Source organism: Balaenoptera physalus, assembly GCF_965194825.1.
Source record: "Balaenoptera physalus genome assembly, chromosome: 10".
In the NCBI taxonomy this organism is placed as follows: domain Eukaryota; kingdom Metazoa; phylum Chordata; class Mammalia; order Artiodactyla; family Balaenopteridae; genus Balaenoptera; species Balaenoptera physalus.
Window position 1 is genome coordinate 89,163,181 of NC_138889.1, and position 18,092 is coordinate 89,181,272.

Consider the following 18,092-nt stretch of genomic DNA (forward strand, 5'->3'; position numbering starts at 1 on the left):
GAGGGGTCTTGTGATGTGGTCTCATTTGTTTCTCGGCAGCAACTTCTTCCTGTATTAGGGATGCAGAAAAGTAAATGACACTCTGACCTGTTTACCTTTCCTTTTACTAAGCTTGGTATTCTCTCTCATACTCTTCTCCTTTATGGGACGTTCCTCCCCTCCACCCCACCTCTGCCATTTTTAGGTTTCCTTTAGTGTCTTGATTATATGATGAAATGAGCATGTAAAGGGTGGACAGACTTAGTTTACTCAGACTTTTTACAATTTTAATTGTAGATCATCCAAAAGCTTTAGGTTAGTGGTGGTTAATCCTGGCCTCACTTAGGAATCACCTGGAGAGCTCAAAAAATATAGCAGTGATGCCTGGACCTCACCTAGACTAATTATATCAGTAATTTCTAGGGGGGATGGCCAGGCATCAGAGTGCTTTAAAAAGTTCCAGGTGGACTTCCCTGGTGGCGCAGTGGTTAAGAATCCACCTGCCAACGCAGAGGACACGGGTTCGAGCCCTTGTCTGGGAAGATCCCACATGCCGTGGAGCAACTAAGCCCGTGTGCCACAACTACTGAGCCCGTGTACCACAACTACTGAAACCTGAATGCCTAGAGCCCGTGCTCCGCAACAAGAGAAGCCACTGCAGTGAGAAGCCCGCGCACTGCAACGAAGAGTAGCCCCCGCTCACCTCAACTAGAGAAAGCCCGCACGTAGCAATGAACACCCAACACAGCCAAAAATAAATAAATAAAATAAAGTAAATTAAAAAAAAAAACTTTAAAAAAAAAAAGTTCCCAGGTGATTCCAGTGATGGCCAAGGTTGAAAAATCAAGGTTTTAGGTTTAAACTAAAGGGGAAGTTGTGCAATTTCACTCTTCCTTTTTCTGATTCATTTTCTAGTTTAGATTTTAAACAAGTATACAGTGTCACACTTATTAGCACATGTGTGTCTTCAAAAGAGGGTGGTGTGATTGGGTGGTAACCACAGACTGGACATGTAAACTTTCATATAGTTTGGAAGGGTTTGCTGCCGGATGGGTAAGGGATAGGGCGAGAGAGTCTGGATGGATACCTACATATCTGTCATGGTTTCTAGAAAAATAAAGCCAGAAATGCTTTGTTTCTGGTATCAGGTCACTTTCTCATGGCCAGTACAGCAGTAACGTGTGTTTGCCTAGTGTGTGGCCTTATTTTGTGTACATTCAGTTCTTTTAATCCATGTGTTAACCCTGGGAAGTAGTTATTTTTTGTCCATTTTTCAGATGAAAAATAGACTCAGAAATACTAAGTAACTTGCTAGTAGCCACACATCTGGTAATTGGCAGGGCTGGGAGTTGGACCCACCCTGTTGGAGATGGCTTAGCTCTGCATCTCCCCTGATTTCCTAGTGACCAGGGGAAGTCGTGGGAGAGGCAGTTGGCTGTAGTCAAAAGCAGAGTGTGACCACAGCTGGGAGCTGCCCAGGATCATGTGAGGCTTAAAAGTGCTGTCCCCACTCTAGAGAAGGGACAGCTGAGAGGCTTCTGATGTAACGGAAATGGGAGAATTGGGTGGATGAAGACTAATTCTTTATTACCGTAAAACAACCTATCTCATCTCAGAGACATTTGGCATCTTTAGAAAATTAATACTATAGGGACTTCCCTGGTGGCGCAGTGGTTAAGAATCCGCCTGCCAATGCAGGGGACATGAGTTCGAGCCCTGGTTCGGGAAGATCCCACATGCCGTGAAACAACTAAGCCTGTGCACCACAACTACTGAGCCTGCGCCCTAAAGCCCGTGAGCCACAACTACTGAGCCCATGCACCACAACTAGTGAAGCTTGCGTGCCTAGAGCCCGTGCTCCGCAGCAAGAGACGCCACCGCAATGAGAGGCCTGCGCACCACAACGAAGAGTAGCCTCCACTCGCCGCAACTAGAGAAAGCCTGCGTGCAGCAACGAAGACCCAACACAGCCAAAAATAAATAAATAAAATAAATTAATAAGTTTAAAAGAAAAAAGAAAATTAGTGCTATAATCCATCTTACCAATAACTGTTTATTATCAGTGACAACAAAAGCCACTGACTTTTTTTTTTTTTTTTGGAATTGAAAAGAGATGTTGCAAATAGCTGGTACACACTGCTTGAGAGAAATGAATACATTGTACAGGATGACCTGCCTTGACCTCTGCAGCAGTCAGGAAGAGTTTAGAAGACTGAGTAAACCATTTACAGACATAGCTTCTGTGGGGACCATCATCTCACTATTAGTTTGGACGTTCCATGTTAAGCACATATGATGCGTTTTGGAGGATCCGTATCTGGGGTTTCCTGTGTGGAGCCCGGCGGCTGTACCTGGAACAGGGGTGTAGCAAGTTGGCGAGTTATTTAGCCATCTTCCTGCTCCTCAGAGCAGATTTCTTAGGATTTCTGCGACCTGACTATAAATTTCAGGCAATTGCATATTTTGAGTATTTCAGTACTTTTGACACAGGAAATTTAAAAAGAGTTTGGGTAGAAGGTATAAAAAATGCAAAACGATGTGCCCTGTGATAGCAGAAATTAAGTGTGTGATTGTACTGACTCTCTTACACTCTTCTCCTCTCATGTTCACTTAGAAACCTGATGTCTTGACCACCGGAGCCGGTAATCCAATAGGAGACAAACTCAATATTCTTACAGCAGGGCCCCGCGGGCCCCTCCTTGTTCAGGATGTGGTTTTCACTGATGAAATGGCTCACTTTGACCGGGAGAGAATTCCTGAGAGAGTCGTGCACGCCAAAGGAGCAGGTGAGAACTGTGCTCATTTGCTGTAAAAGGGCCGTTTCATAACACCTGGGTTAAAAATTACTTCTCAAAGGATCAGAACTCCTTTAACAGAAGTGCTAAATCTCCATTCCAGGGGGAAGGGAAAAAATGTCTGTCAATAGAGGAGTCAGTAATTAAATGATGGTTATTTCCCTGGATTGCACATTATATATAAAATATTTTTTACTGAAAATAAAAGTAATCTTCCTTTTAGTCCATTATGAAGTTTAGTGAAGAAGTAAAAATGTGGAAATACCGCCACAGACATACTGTAATTACAATTAGATTTAGATGGTGCACTTAACTGGATAAACACTGGAATGAACTGGGCAAAATCGGTGACGGTTGTGTTAGTGTGGTGGGTTTGTGGTGATTTTTCCTTTTTGTTGAAAACTTCTGTAAAACTTTTATCTTGCTTTTATTACAGAAACAAAAGATGGGGGTGGCGTTTAAAAGAAAGCTAAAAACTCAATAGGAAAAACAAAGCTTGATAGAAAGGAAGAAGAAGTTTTGTTTTAGCTGCTTGCTTGGACTCCCAGTTAGGACTTCCCAATTTCTTTATTTGCTCTTCCATCTTCTCCAGCTTTTTTTGTTTGTTTGTTTGTTTGTTTTGTTTTGTTTATTTATTTATTTTTGGCTGTGTTGGGTCTTCGTTTCTGTGCGAGGGCTTTCTCTAGTTGTGGCAAGTGGGGGCCGCTCTTCATCGTGGTGCGCGGGTCTCTCACTTTCGTGGCCTCTCTTGTTGCAGAGCACAGGCTCCAGACGCGCAGGCTCAGTAGTTGTGGCTCACGGGCCCAGTTGCTCCGCGGCATGTGGGATCTTCCCAGACCAGGGCTCGAACCCATGTCCCCTGCATTGGCAGGCAGATTCTCAACCACTGCGCCACCAGGGAAGCCCTTCTCCAGCTTTTTTTGCGTGTCTTTTCCCTCATGATTTTGATATGCTGTTCAGTTTGTTGTTTGGCTCTGTGGTGACCTTCGTAAGTGCTCAATCCTTCTCTCCCTGGGTTTTCTCCTCTTCTCCACCCTTTTCTTTCTCTCCTAGGTCCTGCCTCTACTTCAGGGGCCTCTCAGGCCCTGTGTCCTTGTGGCAACCTTGACTCGTTCCTTCTGGTCCCACCCATCTCCTCCTCCTCTTTGGCTCCAGCTGTGTAGCACTCAGCTTAGCACTAAGTGACCTAGGACTCTGCATTTTGCTCTCATCATTTTGTGTTTGGTTATCTCCCCTTCTCCCATCATATTGGAAGCTCCCAGAAGGCCAGTGTTAAGCCACCAGTTTCTCTCTCACGCAGATGCCTATTGAGGGCCTGATGGCCTGAGTGACGGTCTTGTGATGAGGATTTCTGTGTCTTTTTCCTTAGGGGCTTTTGGCTACTTTGAGGTCACGCATGACATTACCAGATACTGCAAGGCGAAGGTGTTTGAGCATGTTGGAAAGAGGACGCCCATTGCAGTTCGCTTCTCCACTGTTGGTAAGTTGGTCTGTTTGCATTACTGGTGTTGCTTAACTCAACTGTGTATCTTATCTGGGGCATTTATAACTTAATTTCAAGAGAAAACTTACTAGACAATAGAAAACAAGTACTTCTTCAAATGATAGCAAGGTTTTACAGTAGAAAAAATATTTTAACACATGTAGAAAGTTACTTATAATTCTGTTTGTTGAGGTCTTAGGAAATCATACTTACGCAGAGGCCGCCTCTGCAATTCTGTGACATTTGGAAAGAATTTTTCCTACAAGTGGTTGCATGAAGTGGGAATCTTACTCAGTAGCTATGATAACAGTTGCCCTTTATTGAGAATTAACTCTATGCCATCCACGGTTGGTGCTTTACTGACATTGTTTATAGTCTGTAGATCTACTTTGCAAGGTGGGGTTCCTTCTATTTCAGAGAGAGTAAGTGATTTTTCTCGTGTTACAGAGCTAGTAAGAGTTAGAGCTATCAAACTGCATCTCAGCACACCACAATGCCTGATTAATTCTGTTTCTGCATGAATTTGTGCATTTTAAAATACTGTGAAATGCAAAAGTAAATGAAATTAAGAATAAGAATTTATGTTTTGACTCATTTTCTTAGTATTAACCTCATAATTTTGACACTCACTTATTCTCTTTGTTCACTACCTTGATCTTCATAATTATTCTCTTCCCTTAATTTAAATTTTAATTACCTGTGTGAACAAAGCTATCTTTTTATGTTAAGCGGATAATCTTTTCAGCTGTTGTTACATACACTCTCTCATTTCTCTCAGTTAATTCTTTTGTTTACTTTTTAGTCTGAGTTAGCTGGTGGGTAGTAGAACTAATAACCCAGGCACTTAAATACCTAATTTACTTCTAGAAAATGAATTGGAAAGGATAGATCCCAGTGTTTCTTTATGACTTCAGGCTTCTTGGATGCAAAGTACTCTTGTGGAGGCTTCATTTTTCTCGTTTGAATCTTCTAGCTGGAGAATCGGGCTCAGCTGACACAGTTCGTGACCCTCGAGGGTTTGCAGTGAAATTTTACACAGAGGATGGTAATTGGGATCTTGTTGGAAATAACACCCCCATTTTCTTCATCAGGGATGCCATACTGGTAGGTGATGAAGTATTTTGCACTCTGCAGATATTTGTTGATTTAAATTGATTTCAAATACTCTGTATAGATTGGCATTTGAGGAAAAGCCCTGGGAAAAGCAGAAAGAAGAGGATTTGGATTGGCTAGATTGCCTTTTTAAAATTTTTTTCTGTATTTAATATCTTTTTATAAGGTCAGATAACAACAATTATCATTGGTCTTAGTTTGGCACTTTGGGATTCACTGACATTATGGGAATAGTCCAGTTTTCCTTGCAGAGCTTGGAAGATGAATAAAAAGAGGCAATTTGCCCTAGAAACATGTAGAGGGCAAATTTCATTTTAGGGTTTTGCAGCTTAAAATTCTAGGATTACATTGTTCAAAATTATAATCTGTAAATCTAGCGTTAAGCAATGTATAAGACACCATAATTCCTGTAAACTTAATTTTTGGATTTTTTTCTCTCTTTTTCCATTTAGTTTCCATCCTTTATCCACAGCCAAAAGAGAAACCCTCAAACGCACCTAAAGGATCCGGACATGGTCTGGGACTTCTGGAGCCTGCGTCCTGAGTCTCTACATCAGGTGGGAACACCTCTTTTTTCACTATATCACCTGATATGGAACTGTTAATTATGCCTCATACATTTTTCTCCAGTTTTGGCTATTTTATTGGAATTGGTTTTTGACTTTCTTTTTGGGAGGCTTCCTCAGATTTCTTGATCCTTGAAGAGTTTTATAATGATTGATTTTCTTAATCTTTCCCCATTCATAGACCTTATGTGATTCTAGAATCATTATCAATTGATATTTAGCAATATTAAGGATTAAAGTTTCTAGTCGGAAGTAAAGTTCTTTGTATTAGGGAAATGAGAGGAAAGTAGTACCAAACAAATTTTCTATTAAATTAAAATTTAAATAACAAGTTAGGCTAGTTTTCAGATTTGTTTTAATGTTTCTTTATAGAATTTTGAGCCATGAGGTTAATGATTTATATATCATTCTGCTTTAAAATTCTTCTGTTTGTCATTTTTTACAAATGATAACCCTTCCTGTGGGCACTTGGCTAGTATGTTCCATGTCATTAGGAGATTTTTATGGAAACTTAGGAATGTCTTAAAAATATAAGATGTTTTGATGTAAACTGAAAAATTTTACACTTTACTTTTCTGTTCCTTAGGTTTCCTTCCTGTTCAGTGACCGAGGGATCCCAGATGGACACAGGCACATGAATGGATATGGATCGCATACTTTCAAACTGGTTGATGCAAATGGAAAGGCTGTTTACTGCAAATTCCATTATAAGGTACATGTTGCCTTTGGGCAGTGCGGTCAAATGCTCCCACCACCCACGTATCCTTACTTCTTCTGAGGATTGGGCAAGAATCAAGGCCTCCCCCACGTTAGCCTTACCTCTCCCCTCAAGGATGACAAGTATTGATCTGGTTGAGTAGGACCATGACTATTCTGTTGACCACAGCTTGAGTGAATAGACTCACGCTGCCCAATTAGAAGAACTATGTGTAGTGTCTCTTTGGTCTCTTCATGTGGCTGGAGGGTAATAGCACCCAGCTACTATCAGCAATCAAGCTTTCTTCTTCTGGACCCTGGGAGCTCTGCCATAAATATTTGGGAAAATGCTCATTTTGTGCTTGCTCTCTGGTTTAATATTTCTGGTGCTGGCAGGTGCACATTTATATTATTTTCTCTCTGGAGAAGGAAGATCTAAGGTTTTAGATCAAAGGTAAAGAGATAGGGCTTCCCTGGTGGTGCAGTGGTTAAGAATCCGCCTGCCAATGCAGGGGACACGGGTTCGAGCCCAGGTCCGGGAAGATCCCACATGCATCCCACAGAGCAACTAAGCCCGTGCGCCACCACTACTGAGCCTGAGCTCTAGAGCCCACAAGCCACAACTAAGCCCGTGCGCCACAACTACTGAGCCCACGTGCCACAACTACTGAAGCCTGCACGCCTAGAGCCCATGCTCTGCAACAAGAGAAGCCATGACAATTAGAAGCCTGCGTGCCCCAACGAAGAGTAGCCCCCGCTCACCGCAACTAGAGAAAGCCCGTGCACAGCAACGAAGACCCAAGGCAGCCAAAAATAAATAAATTAAATAAATAAATAAATTTATTTAAAAAAAAAAAAAGAGAGATAATACAGGTCTCCAAGCTAGGTAAAAGGAAATTCCTACCTGGTTTAGCCTAGAGTTCTTTGTTGGAGTTTAGACTCAAGTGTTAGCAAACAGTAAAGTGTTATATTGCTTTGCCTTTCCTAGCCCTGAGTACATTGTTCTGAGCATATATAGTTTTGGAGTCCAGGAGGGGATTAAGACAGAATTGGGGCATTTCTATCTGTAATACCAATCTCACTCTCATTTTCAACATCTGATGCTATCTTTCCAAAAACATTTCTCCCAACTTTTTAATTCATCCATCCATTTTTTTTTAAAAAGAACTTTATTTTTTTTATATAAATTTTTTTTCTAATTTATTTTATTTTTGGCTGCGTTGGGTCTTCATTGCTGCGCGTGCTTTCTCTAGTTGCGACGAGCGGGGGCTACTCTTCGTTGCGGTGCGTGGGCTTCTCATCTTGTTGTGGAACACGGGCTCTAGGCACGCGGGCTTCAGTAGTTGTGGCACATGGGCTCAGTAGCTGTGGCTCATGGGCTCTAGAGCGCAGGCTCAGTAGTTGTGGCACAAAGGCTTAGTTGCTCCACGGCATGTGGGATCTTCCTGGACCAGGGATAGAACCTGTGTCCCCTGCATTGGCAGGCGGATTCTTAACCACTGTGCCACCAGGGGAAGTACCATCCATCCATTTTTAAGGATTTATTGAGGATATATTATGAACAAGGCACATAGAAAAATCAGTTACAAATGTCAGAAAACAAAAATTCTGTTTTTTTTCTTTCATAATTGAGATTTTATTGGTTGTTTTGAGGATCAGTACACAGACATTTCAATTTGTACACAGTTCTTAACATATGTACAAAAAAATGTAAAAAATCATGTAGTTGTGATTCTTTTCTAAACAAAATCACAGCTACACAGAGTCACTTATTTCAGTGACTTTCCAGCTTAAAATTTGGAGGCAAATTTTCCTTAACGGAATTTCAAGTACCAATATCTTCCAATGTTGATATGCTGTTACATCGTAAGTCCCACTAAGTCAGAATTTAATATCATATATACACTACGTACTTGAATTTTCAATTGTTCATAGCATGTTAACAAAGTTACTAGGAAAACTTGATTACCACGACCAAAGATGTTACAGAGTACATAAAATTCTGACCAGGAGAGCCAAGATCAAGGAGTGGTTTGCTTTAGGAAACAATTCTACCAAAAACAACATGGGAAGAGACGTAATTTAAAGTGTTCAAGACATTAAATACACAACTGACTCCAAATTGCCATTTAGTATGCTTTGTATTATAGGATATAAAAGCTATCCCCATTTATGGAATGTTAAGCTGACACCCGAGACAATCAAAGCCTCCCATATTCAATATCCCACTATTTTCTGGTTGTACCAAAAAGTAAACAACCAGCAAATGATTTCACCTCTTAAAAAAAAGCATTTACACTTAAAAAATGGGATGAGGTGGGATTTCCTCCTTCTTAAAACTGTTTCTAGAGCTACTAAGAAACTTGGATTTACAAAATAGTTGATAAAAATATTCTTCTGGTTGTACAAGAAGGGAAACAGGGACCACTGATAGGACCGGGTGTGTGATATTAATCAGACTTGGCTTCTTTCTCTCCTGCTTCATCAGAGGCTGGGCTCTCCTCGTTTTTAGTTTCTCCGTTTTCTGCAGGTAAATCATCTTTAGTCTCTTGGTTAGCCACTTTGGCCTGTTTTCCCTTTGCTTCCCTTTTGCTTCCTTTCCCTCTTCACTTTTTGTCTGAAGATGTATCCTTTCCTCCTGGCTTTTTGGGCTTCATTTCCACTTTTGCAGGAGCGGGTTTAGCTGACAACCTTGCAGATCTCCTCTTGGGCTCCTCACTCCCCGACGCCTCTGCAGAGCTGACCTTCCTCTTGGGCATCATGGCGGCAGTGGGGGGTTGGAGGGGTGTGCTGGGCTGCTTGGCCGCTGCTTTCCTCCCGCCCCAAGTTTCTGTTTTTTTCATGTGCTTTCCTACAATCAGATCAGATCAGTTACTTTTGGGGAAGTTTTTGAGAATCTTTTAATTAACTGAGGTGTTTTAAAGGGTTCTCTTAGTATGATCTTGGCATTGGTTAGAATAAGTAATATTGCCAAAGAACTCTAGAAGATTATTAAAAGTCCTCTGGTTGCCTAAGAACTTGTTTCCAAATACTTCTGCTAAAATAAGCAGAGACAGAAGTGGACTCATGACAAATATAGGCTCCCTCTTAATGATATCCCAAAGACCTATTTTCTTCTGTCCTGTTTTAATTGTTATCTGAACAACTTATGTGGGTATATCGGACAGGAAAACTGTCACCCGTCTTTATACTTATGACTTGGATCTATAATCTTTGGCAAGGAACAGTTGCAGGAAACAGTTGACCCTTTGGCTTGTAATTGCCAAAAGCAGCAGCATAGTGTCACTTAGAGCAGAACTAAATGATTGTATCTCAGACAGCTAGCATGTTGTGGCTTTGTAGTTAGAACAGTCTGAACTCAAATCTTCCCTCTTCTAGATAACTGTGACTTGGCATATTATTTAAAGTTCTCTGAGCTCCAGTTCTGTCACAGTAAAATTGGGTAATAGTCCCAGCTGTCAATGGTCCTGGAAAGATTGGATTGCTTATGGGTCTGTTCAGCAGAGGGCTCTGAGGTAGCATGAGATCTACGTAGATTCATCAATCTGGATTATTCTGACCTAAGATTATTCTTTTCTAAACCCAGGGGATTCAGTTAAAATCAGAAAGGTATTGAAATATTATTGCACAATTTACCGTATTAGCTGGGTGATCTGCAGATGGTGACTTCCATTTTCTAATCCTGAAGATCTAATAGTAAGAAGAGTTTAAACCTTCCCACTGGCTAGAGAGAGTTGGGATTGCTGTGGTAGAAATAGACCAGACTTCCAGAGTTGACTTGCTAAAGAAATATTTCCATGGTGCCTGACTTGTTGGGGATCTTTCAGAATAAGACACCGGTGGGAACTCTATTGAAGAGCAGGATGGGATGATAATAGGAGCACTTGTGAAAGTGACTTAACTTCTTTGGGTCTTAATGGCTTGTTTAGAAAGTCAGAATACTAATTTTGGTTGCTCATAGTCAGAGAACTGCTTTAGAGTGGCTGTACTGAAATTCTTTTCAGCTCTATAAACTGTGATTCTGTGATTTCTTAAAAAAAAGAAAAAGAAAGACAGTTGGGGTGGAGGGATACTAGCTCAGCACAATCTCAGTAACTGACTTGAGCTATTATAAAACAGGGAATTTAAAAAATTACTTCATGCAAAAAAAAAGGGGAAGTCCTTTAATTTCATTAATCATTTGCTTATTTTTAAAATATATTTTGGACTTCCCTGGTGGCGCAGTGGTTAAGAATCCGCCTGCCAGTGCAGGGGACACGGGTTCGATCCCTGGTCCGGGAAGATCCCACATGCCGCAGAGCAACTAAGCCCGTGCGCCACAACTACTGAGCCTGTGCTCTAGAGCCCGTGCTCTAGAGCCCATGAGCCACAACTACTGAGCCTGTGCATTAGAGCCCACACGCCACAACTACTGAGCCCACGTGCCACAACTATTGAAGCCCACGTGCCCTAGAGCCTTTGAGCCACAACTACTGAGCCCACGTGTTGCAACTACTGAAGCCCGGGCACCTAAAGCCTACGCTCCGCAACAAGAGAAGCCACCGCAGCGAGAAGCCTGCGCACCGCAACAAAGAGTAGCCCCTGCTTGATGCAACTAGAGAAAGCCTGTGTGCAGCAACGAAGACCCAACAGAGCCAAAAAAAAAAAAGAAAATTATATTTTGATTTTTTTTTCTGATCTGAAAATAGCATGAGTATAAAAATTCAAATAATACCCACTCCGGAAAACAGTTTTGAAATTCCTCAAGAATTTAAACATAGAATTACCATATGACCCAACAATTCCATTTTAAGATATGTCCTCAAAGAAATCCACTGAATTGGACACTTTAAAATGGTTAAAAGATAAATTTGATGTTATGTATATTTTATAGCAAAAATTGTTTTAGCTTGTCTGAAGACAGTAATGTAGCATTCTCTATGAGTGAAAAATTGAAAATAAACTATGTGTCAACAATTTTAAAAATTCAAATAATATAGAATACATAAAGGGAAAGAAAGACTAATTTTAAATATAAAATGTGTAGACAGATTCCCTGAACATTGAAAAGAATAAGGATAATCAAGTAGAGTTTCTTACTGATAAATTCATACTTGTATCAGATTTGAACAGTAGGATTACTGTTAGAAGGAAAATCCAGTCTTTTGTTAGTGTTACTCATAATCCTTCAATGAATTATTGATTAAAGTTCGATAACTTTGCCAATAAGTTTCAGTTTGAGCTTCTTTCTTTCATTCTGTAGACTGACCAGGGCATCAAAAACCTTTCTGTTGAAGATGCAGCAAGACTTGCCCATGAAGATCCTGACTATGGCCTCCGGGATCTTTTTAATGCCATTGCCACTGGCAACTACCCCTCCTGGACTTTTTACATCCAGGTCATGACATTTAACCAGGCAGAAACTTTCCCATTTAATCCATTTGATATTACCAAGGTGAGTCAGTTAACAACTAAACTGTTTTCTTTTTTAAGTGTTTTTGCAACTAATTAAAAAAAATTGTAGTCAAGCCTTCATAAGTTGTATACAAAACACAGTGGTAACCACTTAAGAGTTTCCTAGCCTGTGAATGAGAGCTCACCAGCATTCCCCTTCCAGTTCCTGTTTGATGAGTTTACTAATTTCATCTGGGTGGCCTGATATATTGTTATAAGCAGGGAACAAATTTTGATGAGCTGATGTACTTTTGCCCAGGGAAAGACTCAATGTTTACTGTTTACTGTTGTGAAAGATTCAACCAATGCACTCACCTTAAGTTCTTATCATTTTATTGGATTCAAAAATGTTATTTTCACTTATCATCATTGGCTTCATTGTATTTGAAAGCTGATATTTTTATGTGTACTTTAATTTCCTTCTGTTGGTTGTCTGGTAATTGTGAATATGGCATTATTTTTAGGTTTGGCCTCACAATGACTACCCTCTTATCCCAGTTGGTAAACTGGTCTTAAACCGGAATCCAGTTAATTACTTTGCTGAGGTTGAACAGTTGGCTTTTGACCCAAGCAACATGCCGCCCGGCATTGAGCCCAGCCCTGACAAAATGCTTCAGGTAAACCTGGTGGATTGAGAGTTCTGAGGCAGGAATGTGTGCACACATGCACACGTGCGCACACAGAGTGTAATTTGGCATGACCTTTATATGAAGAATTAACTAGAACATCACTTAAACTTTTGTCTGGGTCCTTAGTTCCTGTGGGACTGACTGAAACATCCTTAAATGAGCATTACAGTGTAAAACAAATTTCACTGTAGGTCCCTCAATATGGTAAGACTTTGACATTTAGGCCCTTAATTTAAAAGAAGTTATAGTAGAAATACCTTAGGTATTTGTGGGGTAAAATATTCTTTTTCAATCCGTAATCAATGGGCTGGAGGAATATCACTAATTGATTATAACACTTGGTCAGCATAACTTTATTCATTTCCTCTTCTATGGTGATGCTTGAATTTTGCCACATGGAGAAAGAGACCCAGAGATGATTTTTACAAACTCAATTTATGTTTCCATTGATTAAAGGCAGTGGGTTAATTTAACCATTTGTTTTGGTAATGTTCCTAGGCATTCAGTATTTTTTCACCAGTTAACCAGTATGCTTTTTCAAGAGTACAAAGAGAGAAAAACTCTTATTTGGATCAGAAATTAATAGGAAAATAACTGGCTTAATAATTATTGAGTAAATCAATCTTTCATGTTCTTGGACCATGACCATGATACAAAGTTTAAAGTTTATACCCTAGATCAGACCACAGTGACTGACAGCTGCTTCTTATGTAAGTGTCTGATTCCAGTTCAGGTGTCACTCTCCATGAAGGCAAGCTAAGTTTCCTTTGTTTTTTAAATAATAACTTTTTGCTTTGACATTGGGAACATTTGAACCTTTTATAGAAAGTAAGTTTATATTAGTTTTTAGTTATAAATTGAATACCTATTGATAGACTGTCCTGGCTGCTAAAATAGGAGGCCATACAGTAGGGTAGGACTGTTGTACTTATTTAGCCATTTGGTGACCAGTGAGGAATTGTCCAAGATTTTTTGAGTAGGTATGTAATAGAATCTGCATGGGACCTTAGGAGGAGTCTTTCGGCAGGAACATGTAGGATTTCGTTGGAGGAGGGATTGGAAGTGGAGAGCCGGTTTGGAGGGCTTGGAAAATTACCCTGATGAGAGTAGTTGTACAGTAACGACCAGTGTTCTCAGTTGCCTTTCAACAAGGTCAGATTATTAACTTTTAAAACTTTGGGATCCAAAGTGTAAGCCAGACCATGGTGAAAAGCAGGCAGTAGTATAACGCAAGTCACAGAGACTGTCCCCTAAGTACCTGGTGATGCAGGTGCAGCCTTTCTTCACTCCCACACTCTGCAGTTTACTGGGAGAGGAGAAGTTGGCCTGACTGATTGAGTGGGAGAGCTTTGCTCTGCTTTCTCACCCCGGCCCAGCAAGGAGCTTGGGCACAGGGCCTTGGGTAAGGCCTCCATTCAAGTTGGGGTCAGGGTATGGCCTTGCTGTGCCCATTTCGCAGCCTTAACTTTGAAGGTCTCCACCTGCAGATGGGGTAGTGATGCTTTATAAACCTAAGGTGACACAAGACCAAAATTACATGATGAGGCTATATCCAGGAGCTGCTCTTGGCTCAACTGTATCTTCTGTCCTGTTGGTGAAGTTAGAGCACAACTTAGTCTGTTCTGGGTAAAAGGAGGCAACCAGCTTCCAAAGTGTAGGTGGTCTTGGGCACGGCTGCATGACCAGTCATCTGAATATTACCTTAGGGGCTATCTGAAATGATTATGGGAGGCAGGGTCGCTCAGCCCAGAGCAAATTATCGACAGAATGGCGAGACTGGATTGAGCACGTTGGCCTCAGTGATTTGGTACAAGATAATCACATCAGTTGTCCTGTTCAACTTGGTTTGTATTTTGGCCCATAGAATTAGGGACATAAGAATACTCGTTCAGATTCAAGGCCAATAATGAAGGCAATGAAAGAAAACTACTACTACTCTCTCTGCTTATGTAGTAGGGCTTTGAATAATGGGAATATTTAAATAATTGGATACTAAGATTGACGCGGAGTTAATCATAAAGCTTTTTGTTTCAACAGTAACTGAAAGAAATTACAAAACCTCCTGCGTTGGTAAATATGTGTGAGGCAAAACCTCCTGCCTTGGTAAATATGTAATTTGATCTTTGATTCAGGACCTTGTGGCATCGTTTTGCACTGTGGCTTTCTTTGTGTAGTATTTTGTTTATATCTAGATAGCCTCAGAGCTCAAAGTGTATCTGACATAAACCAGAATGCAACATGGGAGGTGCTTTTTTGGAATAATTTCCCGTACAGTTGGTTTTGTAGAAATCTTCTTTTTGTTAAGAGCAAATGGTTGACCCCACCCCTAGAGTGAGAGAGTGGGGAGGAGTGGAATTAGTTCATGATTCCAGTTAGTTGGGTTCTAGCAAATTTATTTCACAATGTAATGTGTCCTTGGGAATAGGAAATAATTCAAGCCTGGGCACTAACTTGTTACTTGAGGAAAAAAGGAGTTATGACCTAGAACAGATGTGAAGATTTGTGGCTGTTTGGCCCCAAGGGGTGGAAGACTAAGGACCGTTCAGTTAGGGAGAACTCATTTCATGAGAAAGAAGAGACTTTGCTCTTTACTGGGGGGACAGGCAGGGCTTTGTGATGCTTTGTGCTTGAAACTTCACAGTGAAGTTCATGGGCCTCTCTCTCGTATGTTACTGCACACCGTCAACGTCTGTTTCATTTATAACTGCAGGGCCGCCTTTTTGCCTATCCCGACACTCACCGCCACCGCCTGGGACCCAACTATCTTCAGATACCTGTGAACTGTCCCTTCCGAGCTCGAGTGGCCAGCTATCAACGTGACGGCCCCATGTGCGTGCTGGACAATCAGGGTAGGCCTGGGGCCATGGCTCACCCCGTGGGTGCGGAGGGCACTGCTGGGCAGGGCGCAGGAGGCCCCGCCAGCCCAGGGGTCGTCAGGCTGCCCCGGGCACCTGCTGCTCTGTGGAGGCTCCGCAGCCGCTCCTGCCAACCACCTATTTGTTGCCCAGCAATGAAGGTTTAAACTGCCTGAGGACTCTCCATGTTTTCATCTATTTTATATATTTTATTGAGAGTTCCCACCTCAGATTTTACTTGCTGTCCATCTGACTGTGAAAGGCAGGGAGAAAGGTTTTTCCACACTGGCTGTTGTAGGGTATCATCCAACTTAGGGAGCAGGTTTGTTTTTTTTTTTTTAACATCTTTATTGGAGTATAATTGCTTTACAATGGTGTGTTAGTTTCTGCTTTATAACAAAGTGAATCAGTTATACATATACATATGCTCCCATATCTCTTCCCTCTTGCGTCTCCCTCCCTCCCACCCTCTCTATCCCACCCCTCTAGGTGGTCACAAAGCACCAAGCTGATCTCCCTGTGCTATGCGGCTGCTTCCCACTAGCTATCTATTTTACTTTTGGTAGTGTATATATGTCCATGCCACTCTCTCGGGAGCAGGTTTTAAAGACTCTTCACAAAGTGGACGATTCCTGAAATCACTCTTAAGTCACCAGGACTTAGCCTCTTGGAAATGCAGAAACCAAGAGTTCATGCCTTTTGTTTCTCCTCGCCTTTTGCTTGGGCCGTGGAGGAACGTGGTGGGCGAGGGAGGTTAGAATAGGGGAGACGGGGTAAATCAAGGGATTCTCCTCCGTCTTTTGTTGATTCAGGTAAGCTGGTGAGATGAGACTCCACTGCATTTTGGTTTTTGGAGCTCATTTACCAAATTTATGATTTTTTTTTTTTCTTTGAGCTACTCTTTTTGCTGCCATGTTCCAACAGCCTCTTCTGATTACTTATTCTAATTAGAGAATGTGTGATTAATGTTTTTTCCCTTTTAATATGCAACAGTTTAATATAGATCTTAGTTTTCTTTTTTTATTTTCCTGTTTAGGACATGTGATCCCTTCAGAAATTTTACTGATGATTTATATTTATAGCCATACATGTCTATATTCAAACAAAGTTTATTTTTCTATGCTAAAAATAATACATGTACCTTAAAGGAAATTGGGAAAATATAAGGGAAAGAAGAGAAGAAAGAAGAAGAACCCACATATAGTCACAATATCCAAAGGCCAGAACTGTTGCATTTTGCTGTATTTCTTTCCAGTCTTTTCTGTGAATACTTGTTATACATTTACGATTAGTTTGTACATATAATTTTGTGCCTTGCATTTTGTTACCATTATCATTAAGCCTTTTCTAAGTATTTAACAAGTTTACATGCTCACTGAATGATTGTACTGGGTGGTTGCCATATTTCTGCTCTTTGAGGTTTACAAAGGTACGGAGCGTGTTATTGCCCAAACTAACTGATACTTCTGTGTCTGTCTTCTGCGTTTTTATTCTAAAGTGGTTTTTTTTCATTAATCTCCCTCGGTCCTTTCATTATTGAGACTGGCTGTATCAGAGCAGTTCATGTATATTTTGGAACGTCATTAATAAGTAAATGCTTTGTGTTTACCATTTTTGTTTACTGTTATAGTGGCATACGTATGAAAAAAACTACTTTGACACACCTTTTGCCTCATTTTAAAAGTAGAACATTTGGGCTGCGCCCTTGCAGTTTGATGAAGGAGCTTAATTGTTCCCAGTAGTCAATGACTTGAAGACAGCTGCGACTTTGAGTAAAGGTAGAGATAATTTGGAAATCAAATTTTAAAATGACTCAATTGGCACATTTCAAAGAGCCAATGCTTAGTGCAGAAAACCACTGTGATGGCTCGTTATTGGAGCACTTTGCTTTTCACATGGACGTGGCTGAGCTGGAATGGATTTCTTAGGTTGATACCTGGGCTCCATGGTAGTAGGGCGCCCCCTCTCTTCCTACATGCATTTGGCTCTTTCGTCAATGTGATGTACAGGCATCTCCTGCTTATCCGCCCAGAATAATCTATTCTGGCAGTGAGCTGGGTAAAATTCTAATCCCGACTGGTTGTTCAAACCACTTACTCTGCTTCCAGGCCATCCTTTCTGTTTAGGAAGCACGTACTCAGATAATGCAAGCTTCTGCTAACATCAGCCGAAGCAGAGTATAGTTGGGAAAATGAACATGCCAAAAGGAGAAAAAAAGCCTCATAACTTATTCCAGAAATCTTTTTTTTTTTTAAACCTCTTTATTGAAGTATAATTGCTTTACAATGGTGTGTTAGTTTCTGCTTTATAACAAAGTGAATCAGTTATACATATACATATGTTCCCATATCTCTTCCCTCTTGCATCTCCCTCCCTCCCACCCTCCCCATCCCACCCCTCTAGGTGGTCACAAAGCACCGAGTTGATCTCCCTGTGCTATGCGGCTGCTTCCCACTAGCTATCTATTTTGCATTTGGTAGTGTATATATGTCCATGACACTCTCTCACCCTGTCACATCTCACCCCTCCCCCTCCCCATATCC

At 41.0% G+C, this 18,092-nt stretch overlaps 1 protein-coding gene and 1 pseudogene across 3 annotated transcripts in view; one reads left to right on the forward strand and one right to left on the reverse strand.

Moving 5' to 3' along the window:
• The window catches only part of CAT (catalase), a 41,573-nt gene that overhangs the window by 13,120 nt on the left and 10,361 nt on the right, over positions 1-18,092 (forward strand). Inside the window, exons 2-9 of one of the 2 annotated variants that reach the window (XM_082410508.1) lie at positions 2,594-2,765; positions 4,144-4,254; positions 5,231-5,361; positions 5,823-5,927; positions 6,523-6,648; positions 11,875-12,066; positions 12,530-12,682; positions 15,405-15,543. In XM_082410508.1, the coding sequence (XP_082266634.1) occupies positions 2,594-2,765; positions 4,144-4,254; positions 5,231-5,361; positions 5,823-5,927; positions 6,523-6,648; positions 11,875-12,066; positions 12,530-12,682; positions 15,405-15,543 (1,129 nt within the window). The remainder of the gene's footprint in view (positions 1-2,593; positions 2,766-4,143; positions 4,255-5,230; positions 5,362-5,822; positions 5,928-6,522; positions 6,649-11,874; positions 12,067-12,529; positions 12,683-15,404; positions 15,544-18,092) is intronic. The other variant, XM_082410509.1, reaches the window with a different exon arrangement.
• On the reverse strand, positions 6,659-11,866 carry LOC309636888 (non-histone chromosomal protein HMG-14 pseudogene; annotated as a pseudogene). Its single transcript, XR_014268525.1, has 2 exons — positions 10,269-11,866; positions 6,659-9,483 (listed from the first exon to the last, which is right to left on the reverse strand). The product of XR_014268525.1 is annotated as a non-histone chromosomal protein HMG-14 pseudogene (transcript).